Raw genomic sequence first — 16,545 nt, forward strand, 5'->3', positions numbered from 1 at the left:
TAACATTTCGAAGTGAATCACAGATATCAGCTGTCTCAGACTGAAAATGCACGCCTACAGTTTTTCAATAGGAGCTTTGTAATCTGTTTTAGCTTTCTCTCTCTCTCGGTATGCGTCGGCACATCTCTGTCAACTAAAACAAATATAACGTTAGCCAAGGTGGAGAGGAGACGTAAATACACAAAAAAAAAACTACATTGAATTATATTAAAAAAGAAAGAAAACGTCAGAGATAAGGACAAAGCAGCGACAGAAGGGTTTTGTTTTTGTTGATCTCAAATAAAGACAAAAATTAGAATTGCAGTAGAACTAAACATGTCCAACAACACAGATACCGGAGATACTGCAGTCATAACCGTAGGGGATGGAAATGAAACAACGACACCAGGCATGAATGATTCCATGCCAGTGCGTGAGCCATTGGTAGGTGGCTTCTATTCGGATATCAGACACTAATCTACCATTTGTTTAATTGCTTAATCTGTATTTTGTAGATAACAACGGCTATTAACTTCCTACAAAATGCCAAAGTACGACACACTACGTTGGTGCAGAAACAGCAATTTCTGAGGTCCAAAGGTCTCACCGAAAAAGAAATACAAATTGCCTGTGAAAGGGCTGGGGTCTTTAGCCAGGATCCAAATGCTCCAACCGTTATAAATATGGGTATCAATGCCACCCAGACTCATGCCCAATTGGCACTGCAACCTGCACCACAAACGGCATTGGGTCGCATTAAGGAGATTTTACACTCCATGGCTTTGCTGGGTGGTGTGGCCTATGCCATATATGCTTTTTGGAAGGTGCGCAGGATATGGTAAATGGGTTTTGTTTATATTTTTATAATGTATTTGTGTTTGTGTGTTTTAGAAATTTCTGGAACCCTTTCTTTTTGGCTCAAAGAAGAAGAAATCCACAGATGATGCCCTGGCGGATATAGACAAAAAGGTGGACACACGTTTAGGCGAAGTTAAAACGGAATTGAGCCAAGTCAAGGAGTCATTGGCCCGTGAACAACGTGATCAAACACAACAGTTTATGCGTGAATTTAATCAATTCAAAAGTGATTTAGAGGCTATTAAGGGACTGCTGCTAAATCGCAAACAATTTGCCTCACCCTTGGTAACGGCCGGCCCAGCTTCCATACCAGCCTGGCAATTATCCTCGTCATCGCCGCATCATTTGCGACGCCACAAAGATAGCCAATCGGATGATAATGATAAACCAGATGATGTTGGTTCCGGTTCGGGTTCATCGGAAACTGAAGTGGTTACCAAAAACAGTGATTCCAGTTTAGAAATTATGTAAAACAAAGGCATATGTGCGTGTCGGTGTGGCATACTAATGAAATAATATGCATAAACTATGTGAAAAAAGTGAAAGATGCTATCTATATAAAAAAAGCGAAAAGATGATCAAATTGCTTACTTTTGTTTTTTAAAAGTATATGTAGATAAGGATTTGATAAAATTTTGGCAATATACAGCAGTGATGATAGACGGATTATCTTTTTAATCTAATCATGTTTTGTATGTATGTATGTTTGTATTTTTTTTGTTTACTTTGAGTGAATGTAATTGAATTTTCATCATAATTTTTTTGTGTAGAAACAAAAAAAAATTAGAAATATATTTCCATTTTTTTGTAAAAATTTGATTTTTTTTTTTTAATTTTTGTTTCAAATTTAGAAATGTTTGTATTTTTTGTATATTAAGTTTTAAGTTAATATACCTGAGCATATGGGTATTATTTTGAAAAATTTGCCACTCTCTCCAATTGGCCATAAACGAAGATATATCAGCATCAAAATATTAGATTTTTTCATAATATGTCCTATTCCAGAACCTGCAAGAATCTACTAGTTTCCGATACATCAAAAATCGGTTATCCTGATAACATTGTTATATTCTTGCAGGCTCTGAAACAGAGCAATAATTCCATGTACAGGGTGAGATGAAAAAACTGCAACCACTTTCAGACTTCTGTCATTCCTAGGCCACTCGTCCGACAGCTGTTAAAATTATGCCAGTGACAGCTCATTACATTGTTTACAAGCGTACTAAAGCATTTTGCTGAGAATGGGCCAAAATACCGCAGAGCAATATTCGGACAACGTGTGACGGTATCATTGGCCATGAAGGCCATAATTCGTGCCAAAAGTGACCAATGCTTTCATTCAATGAAATTTAAAAAAAATGTAAAAATTATGACTTTTGACTTTGTTGCAGTTTTTTATCTCACCCTGTATTCTTAATTCTATTTGCAATAGAATTTAAATACTAATCTGAGTCCAAATCTTATGTCCAAAATTTTGTCTTGTTATACCCTCCACAATGGCATGGAGGGTATATTAAGTTTGTCATTCCGTCCGTCCGTCTGTGGAAATCACTCTAGCTTCCGAACGAATTGAAGTAGATTGATAAAATTTTACTCAAATGTATATTATGTCTGCAGAACTTTTGTTATTGAAAATGAGCCATGTAGGTCCACGTTTTGGTATAGCCCCCATATAACGATATATCCCGATATTCGGTATTTTGATGATTTTAACAACATTATTCACCGGAATTGTTTCAATTTTGGTATTTGATGTTCGTAATGGATGCTACAGCCTATGACAGGAGATTGTCTGTGCATGTCCACGTCTTCGTATAGCCCCCATATAACGATATCTCCCGATATTCGGTATTTTGATGATTTAAGCGACATTATTCACCGGAACTGTTTAAATTTGGTATTTGAAGTTCGTAATGGATACTACAGCCTATGACAGGAGATTGTCTGTGCAGGTCCATGTCTTCGTATAGCCCCCCGATATTCGGTATTTTGATGATTTTAACGACATTATTCACCGATTTTTTGTTTAAGTTTCGCATGGCTTATTACAAATGTTACCTATGCAGGTCCATCATATCGTCGTATAGACCCTAATATAAAAGCTACATTCGGTATTTTTAAGATTTTAACAGAATTTTTAGCGGATTTTATTGTTTTTGAGACTTACCACATTCGTTCCAAATGGTGGAGGGCTCGACCCGGCCGAACTTACAGCTTTTTTATTTGTTTTTTTTAGGAAATTATAAAATCTCCCCTTTTTTACCTTAGGAAAAATCCTCCCATGTTCCTGAAAAAGAAACTCATTCTTGTTTTTTTGCTTTTCAACTACAATTTCTTTATTTGTGTATTTTTCAAATATTGAATTATTTTTATAGTTTAACAAAAAAAGTTAGGATTTCGTTTTGTAATATTCCGATTTTTTTATTATTTTTTCTAATTATGACCATTGAGGCTTGGGGGTGGTAAATGGTGGTTGGATGAATATGAATATGTCAACAAAATTAATGATTTTTTTTTTTTATAAAATTAATTTTATTTTGTGGGGTGGTAGATTATTAAACGGTTTTTAAAAGTAGAACATTTTTGCTATATTTAAATCCTTGGACAAGCTTTGTTTAAATATCGCATATAGTTTGTGTGTGTTTGAGATTTATTTATTATATACCAATTACTTTTACAATTTTGCTAATAAAATGTTTTTGGGGGGTGGAGGGTGTGTGAGAGTGTTTGCTTGGTTGGTAGGGGAGTTTTAGGGGTGGTGTGTGTTGGAATTAGTTTTATTTGTAATTTATTTATTTTGTTTGTAAGAGATATTTTTCTAAAAATTCGTATTGAAATTTAAAATGTGAATAATAGTCTTGATTTTGTTTTAGCTAAATTTGTTTTTTTTTTTCTTTTTAATGTGGATAGATGATGTGGATGTTGTTTTGTCAGCTTGAAGGTTAACAATATTATAATTTAGTTTCTGTTTCCTTTTTGTTTTTTGTACATTGAAATGAGCGTTTGTTTTTTTAATGATGTTGATGAAATGTCAATGCAAAAATCTTATACATTTAGTATATCTTAATAGTGTTTTTTGTTGTTGTTGTTGTAGTAATAAATTAAATTTAGTTTTATAAAAAAAAGAAAACGTTAATAACTTATAAATAACTAAATGTCTATATTAAAAAAATTTGTAAATCATAATTAAAAAAAATTGCCACAAATCTTTGATGATTTCATCTCTTGACCTTTGCCTTAAAATTAGAAATTTCAGTTTTTATGTTTCTTATAAAGTGGATTTTTTTTTTTGTAAAAGTTAGATGTTGTGTGATTTTTAAAGTTTTACTCAAACTTTCCTGGTTTAAAATAGCTAAGCAGAAGAAAATCTCTAAAAAATATATAGTTTTTAAACAAATAATATATACAAAATGAAATATTCTCATATATAGGGCAAATTCTTAGTTGTAGCACAAAGAATGGAGGAAAAGGAAAGCAGACAACAGCGAGAGGGGGAAGCTATTTTAATATCAACAAATATTTTCACTCCAAGATTAAAAATGGTGTTGAGTTTTCGGTCTTGATTTTCTTTCTCAGACAGAATGAACAACGAAACTACTTTTACCCAGCATTTTAAAATAAACCTTTCTTGAGTTTGTAACTGGTTGTTTCCAATTCCAACCGAAATATTCATGAAATATTTGAAAATCTGCATTAAACAGTTCAAGGAAATGACATAAACGTCTTTCATACAATTTCCATATTCAACAAATTTTCCAATTTCAACCGAAATATCCATAAAATATTTGAAAATCTGCATTAAACAGTTCAAGGAAATGACATAAATGTCTTCGATACAATTTCCATATTCAACAAAAATTGTATTTCATTTAAGAATTGAGAATTGTAGACATTTCAAAACCCAGTAAACGATGTTTAGAATCTACATCAAATCATAGCTACGTTTCAAAAACATCGTGGCTCAAAACTCCCTCTCCTCTTCTATGTCATGCTATTCCTTATGCCTCTCTCTCCATTATTCTTAGTTTAAGTAGAAGTTTTTTTTAATAAAAAAAAAATAGTAATAAAAAATAGATCTCCATTTTTCCTTTACTCCTATTCCTTATCTTTAAACCGCCGAATTGATTACCGATTGAGCAGCTGTAGTTGTTATGGCTCCACCTGGAGCTACAGAACTTGAATTGCCGCTTACCAGTGAGGCAAAGGCAGCAGCCGCTGCTGCTGATGTACCCGAAACGGAGGTGGCAGCCGCTGTTGCCGTAATAGAGACATTAGCCGATGTGGTGGCGGCATGTTCCAGCAGCGGTGCCGGCGACAATGATGTCGAAGATGTTGGCGACGAACAATCACTCTGTAAACTTAAGGCCGGCGATGCGGAGGCATGATAATTCGAGGGTGGTGTATGCGGTGATAAGTGGGAGGGCGACATGCCAGCACCACCGCCATAACTACTGCTAATCGATGATATGCCACTTGAGGTGGAGGCACCTGATGGCGAGGCCATGCAGGTGGGTGTTGTTGCCGCACTGTTCGACAGGGTGTTGTGTGGTGAGGGTGAAAATCCCATAGTGGTATTGCTTGTCGTATAGATTTGTTGATGTTGTGGCGTCGATGAACCACTAGACATTGTGGAAGCTGATGATGAGTGGCCCAGGCCGGACGATGATGATGCTGATGATGAACTGCTATTGCTAGAGGATCCCTGAGACGATGTTGAGGGTTGTGTTGTGGATGACGATGATGCATTGGCGGCATTTTCCGCCTTTTGTTGGCGTTCACGTTCACGCTCGCGATCTCTCTGGGGTCGGAATGCCTCACGCAAGGCTTCAACACGATTTTCATTGGGACCCCAACGGGCATGGCCGGCACTGTTTTGCAGCCACACCACCTGGGTACCCTGCATACATTTTACACTGACATCGGTTCTGTAAAAAAAAAAAAACAAAACAAAAATTTCAATTAAATTTAAATAAACCAACAAATAAGCAAATTGCCCTTACTTTGGTATAATATGCTGATAGCCATGACGATATTCATGGGCCATACCCAAAACCACCATTGAACGGCGTTTATAAATGTTCTCTTCCAATTTGGCAATGCTCTTCCATTCGGGCAAGAAAATAATAAAGCTAAAACGATAATGAAGTTAGTACATCATTTAAACAACCTAAGAAAACAAACACCCACCTTAATGGTTCCATAGACTCTGAAAGCAATTTATCCACATGCTGTAGAGCAGCATCAATTAATTCCTCACAATGTGGAGGATTAACTTGAAAGGATCCCGATACAGGCTTAAAGTCCAGAAAGGGCCTGGAATGAAATAAAAATTACTTAACCAATTTACACACAAGTTAAGCAACCCCCACTTACCCTCTTGAGCCAAAATAGGCATCGGTATCGGCAAAGGCCGAACAATATTGCCGAAAATATGAATTGAATGGTGAAGCGAAGCACTCAAAGGTCACACCGAAATGTCGATGCAAACACTCAAACACCGGTGTGGGCAATGAGGCCTGTGTCAGTTCAGCTTCCTGCGATGAATTCAGAACATTGCCCAAAAATGTCTGATACCGCTTCAGGAGACACCAAACACGTCCTATGAACAAATCGAATTTCTTGTCATCGAAACAATTGTAACGATACAATTGTTCCAATTTTTGCAAATGGGTTAGATTTATATATTGAGCATCGGGTTGATTAAGCGTTGTGGGCGTATATTTAATAATCATGTGATCTCGATCCTGGACATATTCAATTGCCGGCATACGTGGCGAGGGCACCGCAAACTGTATCGGATAACACCAGACCTTTTTCAAATGTGGTGGTGGAGGTGGTGGTGTTGGTTCGGGGATACCATGTTCTTTTAAGAGAGCCAAATGTCTTTCACGTATCTTGCGTGCATGTTCTGCGGAAAGGTGATATATTTTGGCACACAGTGCCTCCACAGATCCCTTAACCGTTTCCGTCAAATGTGGTTCACACTGCCTCCGGAGATGGGCCAGACGATCTTGAAAATCTTCATAACTGGCGCCCACTGTGCGCCGTAGCCATTGGAAGGTATCCTCCACATTCCATTTGACCACTTTTTTCGATTCGGCCGGTGCTGAACGCGATTCGATGATGTTCTTGGCCGCCTCGGCATATCTAGACAACTGCTTACGAGCATCCCCGGTAAATTTGGGTTTGACAATTTTAATGGGAATGTCGGTCATAATTTCGCGATACATAGATGGCGATATTTCGGGTATACAATTGCTCGGCAACAGAGGATCACATCCCGTATCAATGACTTTGCGTTCCATTAGCCAGCGGTTAAAGGAGTCTTTTGGGGCTTTTATGTTTTCTCTGCGCATACAGAGATCTTCATAGGTTTTCACCAATTTCATGGTATAGGCTGCGCGCAGCGCTTCTATTTCTGGATGTGGCTGGGGCAATAAAGTGGGTGGCCTTTCCACAATAACGGCATTTGTGCAAACTTCAAGATCCCATGGACCGGCCAAGACAAACTTCTTCATTGGAGGCTGCTGATGGCCATGACCACCATGCATGTGCATATCATCTGAGGGTCTTCGCTTTAAGTTATGATGTTGCTGATGATGTCCCGGGGGTAGCTGTTGTTGCATATGACCATGGGGATGTGGTGGCATTTGACCACCATGTGATATGCCCAGGGGATCGGTGAGAGGATCAAAGGGTCTTGCACCAGGCATTTCCCAAAGTGATTCCCCGGTTATTTTGTTCCAGTAGTAGGGGCGATTTTCACGTTTCGACCAAAATTTACGCCAACCTTGGACAACCAACTCGGCGGTAAGTTCTTCACCATAGCCGCCGCCGGCCGTGTACATGGGCGGTGGTCCACCTTGGGGAGTGTGGGCCATTATTTGTTCCATTGGATTGGGTCCTGATTTAATGGGTGTCGAGGGTGATGAACAGCTTGGACCAGCTGGTGAGTTGGCTCCCGTTATTAGGCTGGTCATTATATTGCTATTACCAACACCGGTAATGTTGTTGGTATTAACTCCAATTCCTGGATTAAGATTAGCCGGCGCGGCATTTGTTGTTTCGGGTTGTATTAGTGAGGTTAGTGTAGATGTGGTAGGTGTTATGTTGCTGGTACCACCAATTATACCTACTCCTGCCGTGGGAGCTGTTATGTTCGTTGAAGTTGTCATGTGGGACTGAGCTGTACTGCCAATAATTCCCCCTGCGTTGCCCAGTAATGAATGTTGAAGATTTGTTGTGGTCGCAGCAATTGTTGTATTGTGGGTTGATGCTGTCAACTGATCCCAGGCGCTTTGATTATTACTACTAATGGTATTTTGTGCTGGTGTCATATTTGGCATGTGTGTTACCATGGGGCTAACTGTGCCCGTTGAAGCAATAACACTTTGTGGCATCAAACAGCCAACACCGCCACCAATGACGCCGGGTGTCATGGAGGAGGACGACATGCCAGCAGTGGTCTGTTGGGGTGTTGCATGCAGATGCATACTATGCAGATTGTGTAGATTATTGTTAGCTGCCATATTCTCGGACACAACTACTGGCTATATGTTATCCTGGAAATAAAGAGATTGACTTATTATTTTAATGTATTAGTTCATTTACAGGCTTATATTAAAAATAATATTCTTGAAATACTTTACATTTAGTAATTATTTTTAATTAAAAATAGTTTTTTATTTCATAAATCAAAATCAAGAAATAACTGACAATTGATTAAATGCCGCCAAATTAGGTCTTGTGAGCACAGACAAGTGTCAATCCTTGACATCTGTTGCAAGTTACTCTCCCTCTCTGTCTCTGCTAGTCATTCATCTCATAATAAACAAAACTCACAAACGGTTTGTGACACCTCCAAAGGAAAACGAATCATAACAAAAATATAAAGTGTTACTAATAACAACAACAAAATGAGAAGTTTTTTTAACAACAACAAGAAAATGCGAGTAAAAACTGTTAAAATGAGGAAATAAATAAACAAACCAAAACATACATATACAACAGCAGCCAACCAACAGAACCCACATAAAACAGCAATGTTTGCCAGACAACGGCCAGTCAAAACCAGGCATTCTATCGGAGCACACGCAAAATAGTTATGGGAGAATTGATATTTAGTATTTAGGACTTTGGAAAAAAAAAAAAACAAAATATTGCAAAATCAATATGGGTATAAAAAAATTATTTTTTTTTTGTTTTGCAAAACATCTTTATTACAGAGCACATTTTTTACATTCGAGTGAGTTCATATTTAAATGTTTCTCTTGTGGTGATGACAACCGAGACCCCACCGCCGTCGAGATGTTCTTTTACTCTTTGACTTGTATTGTTGTTGGTGTTTACGTATATTGTGTTCGTGAGGCGGGATGGGGCAAATGTGGGGAGACCGACCGACCACATTCGTATTGGCGAGAATTTCATTCTCGCTCATCGTCTCTTCGTTTATATGAGTGTGGGCTGTGTTGTTTGGTTGGAAAAAAGAAGTCTATAATCATTGATACGCCAAAGTATGATTTTAGATGTCTTTTAGAATTCATTGCAAACGGTGGGGTATACTACGTTGGTTGCGTCTCGAAAATACAAAGAAATGGGTTTTGAGGGAAATGTGGATAAACAAATAATAATAAAATAAAACAAAAAATACAATTTCCTTCGATATTAAAAAAAATATAGTTTTTAATTTTATAAAAAAATTAGCAAAGAAAACACAAATTGGTTTAAATTGTTTTTAGGTATTCCTTGTTGGATAATGATTTTATTACAAATATTGAAATTATAGATATAAAACAATAAATATATAAACTCCACAAAAAATATTGTCTAGATATGATAGTCAAAGAAAAGATTTGAATTATTTTCAAAAGAGAATTAATAGTGACATAATAAATAAGTAAATTCCTATGTATCCCCCTGGGTGTAATATGTGTAGGTTCTCTTAAGGAAGGTTATTTTTTTTAACACACTTTTAAAAATAATAATAAAAAAATTAAAAACACATGTCCAATTTTTTGTCCAATTTTTTTTTATCTCAAATTCATAAGTTTGGGTAAAAAGACAATTTTTAAATATTATTTTTGCCAAAATATTTAAAGGTTTATTTCAAAATATCCAATATTTAACTATTATTTTAATACTCATAAGTTTCACATATATTAATATTTTTCAATTTTACGATAATATTTTTTAAGTTCAAAATAAAAAACAAAAATAGCAAATATAGATGAGTCAATATTCCTTATGAATATTTTACAAAACACACTCCTTTATACTTTTTATTCAACACCTGTTTGAAATAAAATCTTCAGGCACACAGGTAAATACTTGAAAATCAACAAGTAACCTTTTTCAAAAAGGCAAAATGTAAACAAGTAAATCCCAAGAATTAAGGGAGAGTTTGTTTTTTCTCATTGAAACGGGAAAAAGAGGTACACATTCGAGAGAACCAAACCATGAGCAAAAAAGAAAGGTATACAAATGTTTGTGTGGGCAGAGAGAGAGAGAGTACGTACAAAAAAAACTGTTTGAAGAAAGCAAAAATGAGGAGAACATACGAAACAAGAAATGAATGCGAAAAATAGAATAAACACGAAGAACATATGAACAAAAACAATGTAATATGTTTTGACGAAACAGTACTAAGGGGAAATTGACAAAACAAGAAATAAAAATATTAAAAAACCAAAATTAATATTAGAGCACATTTAAAGAGAAAAACATAACATAACAAAACGAAGACCATACAATGAGAAACAAAAAAAAAACACATTAACATAAAGCCCGCCAACATTAGGGGCCCCAGCCCCCACCACAGACAAGTTGAGACAACCTGATGTGGCTACGTCACACAATTGCGCGCTTTTTTTACACCACAATGAATTGTAGTTGGCCCACCAATAAAATACCAAAAACCCATACATTTGCCCAATAAATAATAAGTTTTTCTATTTTCTTTACAATATTTCAATAATATTCAATGGCTTTGTAAGAATAAAAACCCGCCACTATATTTTATATCGGAAATTTCTCTACACTTTCTTTTTTGCTGTGTCTCGGCGGATACACACTGGGATTGGCTAAGACTTGCAAGAAATAAACACTGGGAATTTCTTCACTTGGATATAGATTTTTTCCTTCATGAAAATTTGTATATTTGCATAAATTCATGCCTTTCGTCATACACATAATTTGTGGAAAAACATATTGTATTCAATTTCCAAACTTTTTCAAGCCAGCGCATTTTTCCTCGTTCGTTTTTTTCGGTACATATTTTTTCTTGGTGGCTTTACACAACTCACCGTGTTTTATGCGTTCGATTTCGTTTGTTTTCAATTCAATATATTATTTATTTACGCGCAACACTTGTTAACAAAAACATTTATCGAAGGCATCTAGAGTGCTGTTGTTGATAAACAAACAACAACAGGACAAAAATTTACGTGAATTTCTTGTTGAAAAAGAAAAATTTCACAGAATAATTTCCTTGCATCCGTCTTTGCCGAAGTGATAATACGAAGTAGTACGAAGTCGTCCGACATGACAATCCTGCTCAGGCGTGCTATAGAATGAAACGGCGTTGCGTAAATGACGCCGTCAGAATGACAGCAATGTAAAAGGGGGTTCGTTGCATGAAATATGTGGGAAATGTTTGATAGCATTGTGCATACATGTAATGGTGTGAAAATTAGTAAAAAATCATATAAATTTCTTTATGAAAATACTAGTTATACAAAATAGGAAATCAACTTAGAATGAGTAATAGTAATTAATAGTTCAATGTGAATTGAATAGTTCTTTATTCTGGAAATTGTAAAAGTTTCGAAAATGGTAAATTTTATTAATACTTTGTATAAAGGGATCACGTATCGAAAAGTTATGATGAAGAAAGAGGCATGGCAAAATGGTCGACAATGGCGTATTGTTTGGGGTTTTTTGAAATTAATCCATATTTTTAATACACTTTTTCAATTAATATCATACCTATTTACGCAAGACGAGTGGCATAATTCTTGATGAAACTACAAAATAGTTCTTCAGACGTTGTCGCTTTGATTAAATCATGGTAGAAGAATTCAGGCAGATGCACCAAAGTTTGGGAACAGTGACATGCCAAAAATTTTAAAATTTTTTTTTCAAAAATAAGTAGATTTTTGTAGGTGTTCTTATACGACACCAATAGTAGGTTATTATGATATGTATTTTTCAACAATTTTTACAAATTTGAACAACTTTTTATTCAATATTTTCAATTTTTAAATTTTTTGACAGTTCAGCAGCTGTGTCGATTCAACTACCTGGGTTCTTGATCGAATGGAACAGTTATTTTTCGTTTTTTAATATTTTATCACCAGGGGTAAACACTTTTGTTGTTATGATATCGTAACAACATCGTTACCAATGGTATTTTTTTTTTTTTAACAGAAAATGCAATTTTCAATTAACGGGAAACGTCAATGGAGTACAGTTTTGAGGTCAAATTTTTGGTATAGAGAAAATGCTATTGTTATGTTAAAAACTGCTCTGTAATTATATTTTTATGCTACCATGTGTCTTCTGTGATCAGCGCCTCTACATGTTTTTCACATTAACTATTTTTCCACAATGTATTTTGTCCAGTCTTTACCATTTTACGTCTTTGAAAATTGTGTGTGCAGAGCTCTGTACAACGATTTCTTTCCATCTCTAGAGCTCTGTAGAACAACGTTTTTCGATCTTTAAGAACCCTGTAAAACGATTGTTTTCTATCTTTCAGAACCCTGTGCAACAAATGTTTTCGATCTTTAAAGCCCTGCAAAAGGATTTTTTCAATCTTCAGAGCCCTGAGCAGTCGCTGTTTTTGTTGTTGTTCGTGTAGTAAATTAAAAAAATAATTAAACAAATAGGAATAAAACGCTTTAAAGGCTACTGGAGAAGAAAACAATATGGAAAACAAGGGGGTTAGTGGACAACAACCTAGCCTGAGTCAATATTTTGCCAATGATCCACCAAGCTTCTTCGATGAACTGGCCAGCAGCAAGCCTCAACAAATGGAGACAGGTATGGGGGTGATCTTGTGACTCCTGGAGCTCGCTTCATGTAACGACGTATATGATTTCTTTTATAGTAGGTGGTGACACTATGACCTTGCCAGCTAATCCTCAAGCAACACAGCAGACCCTAAACACAAATCAAGTACCTTTAATGGGCACAACTCCAGGTGGCAATACAGTTTCCAGCAACGTTCAACCTGCTGCTGCCTCTACTGGCGTTAATTTAACTTCGAATACCTTTACGGGTGGTTTTAAAACACCCGAATACATAGAGAATCAGGCTGAATTGGAGGAGGATATGAAGATTGCAGATGACGTAAGGAATTTCTGGGAGACACCTGTGACGCCAAATGGCCACCCACCTCTGCTGACCACACCTGGCATACAGACTGCCACAGATTTGGTAAGTGGAGAACGGGGTTTATGTTCCTTTTATAAATGGGTATCATTTTGCCTTCTAGCCCGACTTGATTGCCAATGCTGTATCCAAGCATTTGGGTGATGCTGAATTGGGTCATCGCAAAATTCCCGGGGTCGATAATGTGACACAAGATGAACGGGGTTTGAGATCTCTCATTGCCTCTGGCTGTTATAGATCTGCCATTAATTTAACCGGACGTTTGCTGACAATATATGGTCAAGGTTATGGACGTGCCGGTCAGCCGGCCAAACATTCCCCACATTCCCTGCAATTGTGGTTTACACGTCTGGCCCTGCTGGCCAAGTTGGGGGAATACGAATTGCTGCAAAAGGAGGCGGAACCTTTTGATAAATTGAATAAACCCGATGTTTTCTATGAGGTATGTTGGATTTTTTTAAAGATTTTCATTATCCAATGTAAAAATGATTCTCCTTTCTTAGTTCTATCCTGAAATGTATCCTGGCAAGACTGGTTCCATAGCCTGCTTTTCATTTCGTTTATTATTGGCTGAAATGCCCATCTATTTGGGTAATCCTCAATTGGCCTTGGATCGTTTATCCGAGCTGTATGTAATAACAAATGAAATTAAGCTGTACTTTGCTGGCAAGAATATGAAAGAAGCCCAAGACTTTTGGAAGAAGAGGGAGTTTAAAATCCTGCATGCCATCGTAAATTGTGCAATAATTGTAAGTTTCCAGCACGGACAGAGGCTTGTGTGTTTTTCTAAAATTATTTTTTTTTTGTAGTTGAAAAAATATAACCTCATTGATGATATATTGCGCAGCATGATCGCCGATGGTGGTGATTTAGATAAGGAGGAAAGACGTGCTTTGTTTTCGGCCTGGGGTCGTATATATTTACAAATTGGTGATGTTTTTGGGGCAGAGCAAAAGTTTGCTGAAGCTCGAAGGCTGAGAAAAATGTGAGTCCTGAAAACTTTCAGAAGAAAGTAGGCCTTAATATATGTTCTTTGGATGACGTATTTTGTAAAAAAAACTCGTATACTTAGGGGACCTCATTAAAGGTTTTTAAACTTAGACCACTAAATTAATGATCCTGTGAAGATCCTTAAAGGATCCTCTTAAGATCCTTGAAGGATCCTCCAAAGATCTTTGATGGATCAAAGGACCAAATAAATGTAACAAAGGGCTTCAATAGGTCTTTTTAGACCTAATGAAGGCGTATAATATAGTTCCTCATTCCTATATTAATTATTTTCTACCATCCCTATCCTTTTCAGTTACTCCCAGCCGGATATACGTGACTTGGTGGACAAGGGTCTTATAACGGTGGCACAAAACGATTTCCCCGAGGCCTATGCCACATTTCAAAAGGCATTGCATTTAGAATCGGGCAATACTATGATCCTCAATAACATGGGTGTGTGTCTACTCTATGCGGGAAAACTGAAAGAGGCCATAACCCTTTTTGAACGAGCCATCAACTTGAATCCACAAAAATCCCTAAATGAAAGTTTGCTGGTTAATCTTTCAACCCTCTACGAATTGGAATCGAATAATTCCAAAAATAAAAAATTAAATCTATTACGTTTGATTAACCGTTACAAACCCGATTTGAATATTAGTTTAGAGATCTGTTTAAAACTGCAAACTCCCAACTAGTCAAGGGTAGACCTGTTTTGTATTTTTTAAGAAATTTTTAAAATTTGTATTCCAACAAAAGACAATTTTAGTTAAAGGAAAGTATTTTTTTTTTTTGCAAATAGTTTTTTATCCATCCATCCGTTGTGTTTAAATACCCTGTAGTTGTATTATGATGTTATTCTAAGTATTTATGTTTGGAAAATTTTTTGTATTTATTTTGAAAGAAAAAAATGAAATATTCATTTTACAAAAGAAAATAAATATTTAATAAAACAAATTGCAATTTTTTGAAATTGGTTGCAGTTTTTTCATCTCACCCTATAATAATGATTGCAATAATAATTCGTCTAATACAAGAAAACACCAGTTTTTTTTATTACATTAATTGTTTTTTTATTTTTTTTATTCCTTAAAATAACATAATATCCTTACAGCACTATTTTGTTATATTGCATTATTTCAGATTTAAACATACATTTTAAGTAATAAACTAAATAATATTGCTATATTTTATATTTAACTTAAATGCTATTGTATTTTCGGAATTTACAGAACATAAGTAGATTGAACATTTTTTCGAACTAGTCATTATATGACCTGCATTTCTATTCATTTTTCGGGAGAAAATATATTTACAACAATTTTTGATTTTTTTAAATTTAATTATTTTTTTTTACATTTTCGTTCATAAAAAATTCAACTTCGATTGAATTTGGTAAACGCTTTCACGGGTAATTATTTGATTAGTAAAGCTCTCTAACTCTCCCTCTCTCTCTCTTATTTTAATAATATACAAAAAGTGTTGTCAATGTAGCGATTTTCTGTTTTTTTGATTTATTCAAAAACAAAAGTTCGCATTTATTTTAATTTTTTTTCAACATTTAATATTTATGATATCGAATGCGAGCATTTGACCTGTGTATTTTTTATCTTTGGTTGAAATATGAAAATATAATAACTAAGGAATCTCTTACTTGCGAATTTATTTTTACATTGAAATCAAACACTAATTTTGTACAATTTGGGTTTAAATTAAAAAAATATCCTTCACTTTAAAGCATATTTTCGTTTAAATTTTTGGAAATTAATTTTTGCCAGCAGACGGCCAAGCAGGTCTTCTTCACATAGAGTACTGGATTCCTATTCGCACATATATACAACGCATTTTGTAGCTGGACGACTGTCTGTGGATTTTCTATGTATAGAAGATCCAAAGAGTGTCTCTTCTACCAACTTTTTAACTTTTTTTTCATTTTTTTACGCTATTAGGAAATTTTTCTTAGACAGGCTGAGTGGGAATTTAAGGACTCACACTTGGTTTTTTGAAAAATATTTTTTGAGGACCCACAACAAGGTTTGATTTTTTGAAAATATTTTTTTATATAACCATAACAAACGATGATTTTTTGAAAAAAATATTTTTTCTTCAATATAGCGAAGATTTTTTAAAATTATTTTTAAGCAACCCTTAACAGGCGTGGATTTTTTAAAATATTTTTTAAAGATTGGCAACAAGTAAGAATTTGTTAAAAAATTATTTTTTTAAGAATCTACAAAAAGCGTGGATTCTTTAAAAATATTTTTTAAAGATCCAATACAAGCAAGAATTTTTTTAAAAATATTTTTTCAAAGACCCACAACAAATGTGGAT

General features: G+C 35.3%; 4 protein-coding genes across 5 annotated transcripts in view; 2 read left to right on the forward strand and 2 right to left on the reverse strand.

Annotated features, from left to right (window-relative positions):
• The window catches only part of LOC101889232 (lysophospholipid acyltransferase 5), a 451,325-nt gene that overhangs the window by 247,094 nt on the left and 187,686 nt on the right, over nt 1-16,545 (reverse strand). The window lies entirely within an intron of this gene.
• LOC101890933 (peroxisomal membrane protein PEX14) lies at nt 116-1,651 on the forward strand. The gene is made up of 3 exons (XM_005180629.4): nt 116-423; nt 495-803; nt 871-1,651. The coding sequence occupies exons 1-3, from the start codon at nt 316-318 to the stop codon at nt 1,306-1,308; spliced, it is 855 nt and encodes a 284-aa protein (XP_005180686.1). The 5' UTR covers nt 116-315; the 3' UTR covers nt 1,309-1,651.
• LOC101893193 (mRNA (2'-O-methyladenosine-N(6)-)-methyltransferase) lies at nt 3,196-11,369 on the reverse strand. The gene is made up of 5 exons (XM_011293014.3): nt 11,139-11,369; nt 6,211-8,399; nt 6,025-6,150; nt 5,838-5,966; nt 3,196-5,762 (listed from the first exon to the last, which is right to left on the reverse strand). Exons 2-5 carry the CDS (start codon nt 8,364-8,366, stop codon nt 4,946-4,948), a joined length of 3,228 nt encoding a protein of 1,075 aa, XP_011291316.2. The 5' UTR covers nt 8,367-8,399; nt 11,139-11,369; the 3' UTR covers nt 3,196-4,945.
• On the forward strand, nt 12,630-15,161 carry LOC101893353 (trafficking protein particle complex subunit 12). 2 transcript variants are annotated; one of them, XM_011293015.3, is made up of 6 exons: nt 12,630-12,876; nt 12,947-13,272; nt 13,331-13,669; nt 13,731-13,976; nt 14,037-14,212; nt 14,531-15,161. In XM_011293015.3, exons 1-6 carry the CDS (start codon nt 12,762-12,764, stop codon nt 14,910-14,912), a joined length of 1,584 nt encoding a protein of 527 aa, XP_011291317.1. In that variant the 5' UTR covers nt 12,630-12,761; the 3' UTR covers nt 14,913-15,161. The 2 variants fall into 2 exon arrangements, with proteins under 2 accessions (XP_011291317.1, XP_005180700.1); XM_005180643.4 differs by having other exon boundaries at nt 12,944-13,272; nt 14,531-15,159.

This window comes from Musca domestica, unplaced genomic scaffold (assembly GCF_030504385.1).
Source record: "Musca domestica strain aabys unplaced genomic scaffold, Musca_domestica.polishedcontigs.V.1.1 27, whole genome shotgun sequence".
Lineage (NCBI taxonomy): Eukaryota > Metazoa > Arthropoda > Insecta > Diptera > Muscidae > Musca > Musca domestica.

What these genes read in the sequence shown, in the direction of transcription:
- LOC101890933 (XM_005180629.4), top strand. Translation starts at nt 316, where the DNA reads ATGTCCAACAACACAGATACCGGAGATACTGCAGTCATAACCGTAGGG. An exon ending in TGCCAGTGCGTGAGCCATTG is followed by an intron (nt 424 to 494) that starts GTAGGTGGCTTC and finishes TGTATTTTGTAG; the next exon opens with ATAACAACGGCTATTAACTT. An exon ending in CCATATATGCTTTTTGGAAG is followed by an intron (nt 804 to 870) that starts GTGCGCAGGATA and finishes TGTGTGTTTTAG; the next exon opens with AAATTTCTGGAACCCTTTCT.
- LOC101893353 (XM_005180643.4), top strand. Translation starts at nt 12,762, where the DNA reads ATGGAAAACAAGGGGGTTAGTGGACAACAACCTAGCCTGAGTCAATAT. An exon ending in TACAGACTGCCACAGATTTG is followed by an intron (nt 13,273 to 13,330) that starts GTAAGTGGAGAA and finishes TTTGCCTTCTAG; the next exon opens with CCCGACTTGATTGCCAATGC. An exon ending in TCGTAAATTGTGCAATAATT is followed by an intron (nt 13,977 to 14,036) that starts GTAAGTTTCCAG and finishes TTTTTTTTGTAG; the next exon opens with TTGAAAAAATATAACCTCAT.
- LOC101893193 (XM_011293014.3), bottom strand. Translation starts at nt 8,366, where the DNA reads ATGGCAGCTAACAATAATCTACACAATCTGCATAGTATGCATCTGCAT. An exon ending in GCCTATTTTGGCTCAAGAGG is followed by an intron (nt 6,151 to 6,210) that starts GTAAGTGGGGGT and finishes ATTTCATTCCAG; the next exon opens with GCCCTTTCTGGACTTTAAGC. An exon ending in GAGTCTATGGAACCATTAAG is followed by an intron (nt 5,967 to 6,024) that starts GTGGGTGTTTGT and finishes TTATCGTTTTAG; the next exon opens with CTTTATTATTTTCTTGCCCG.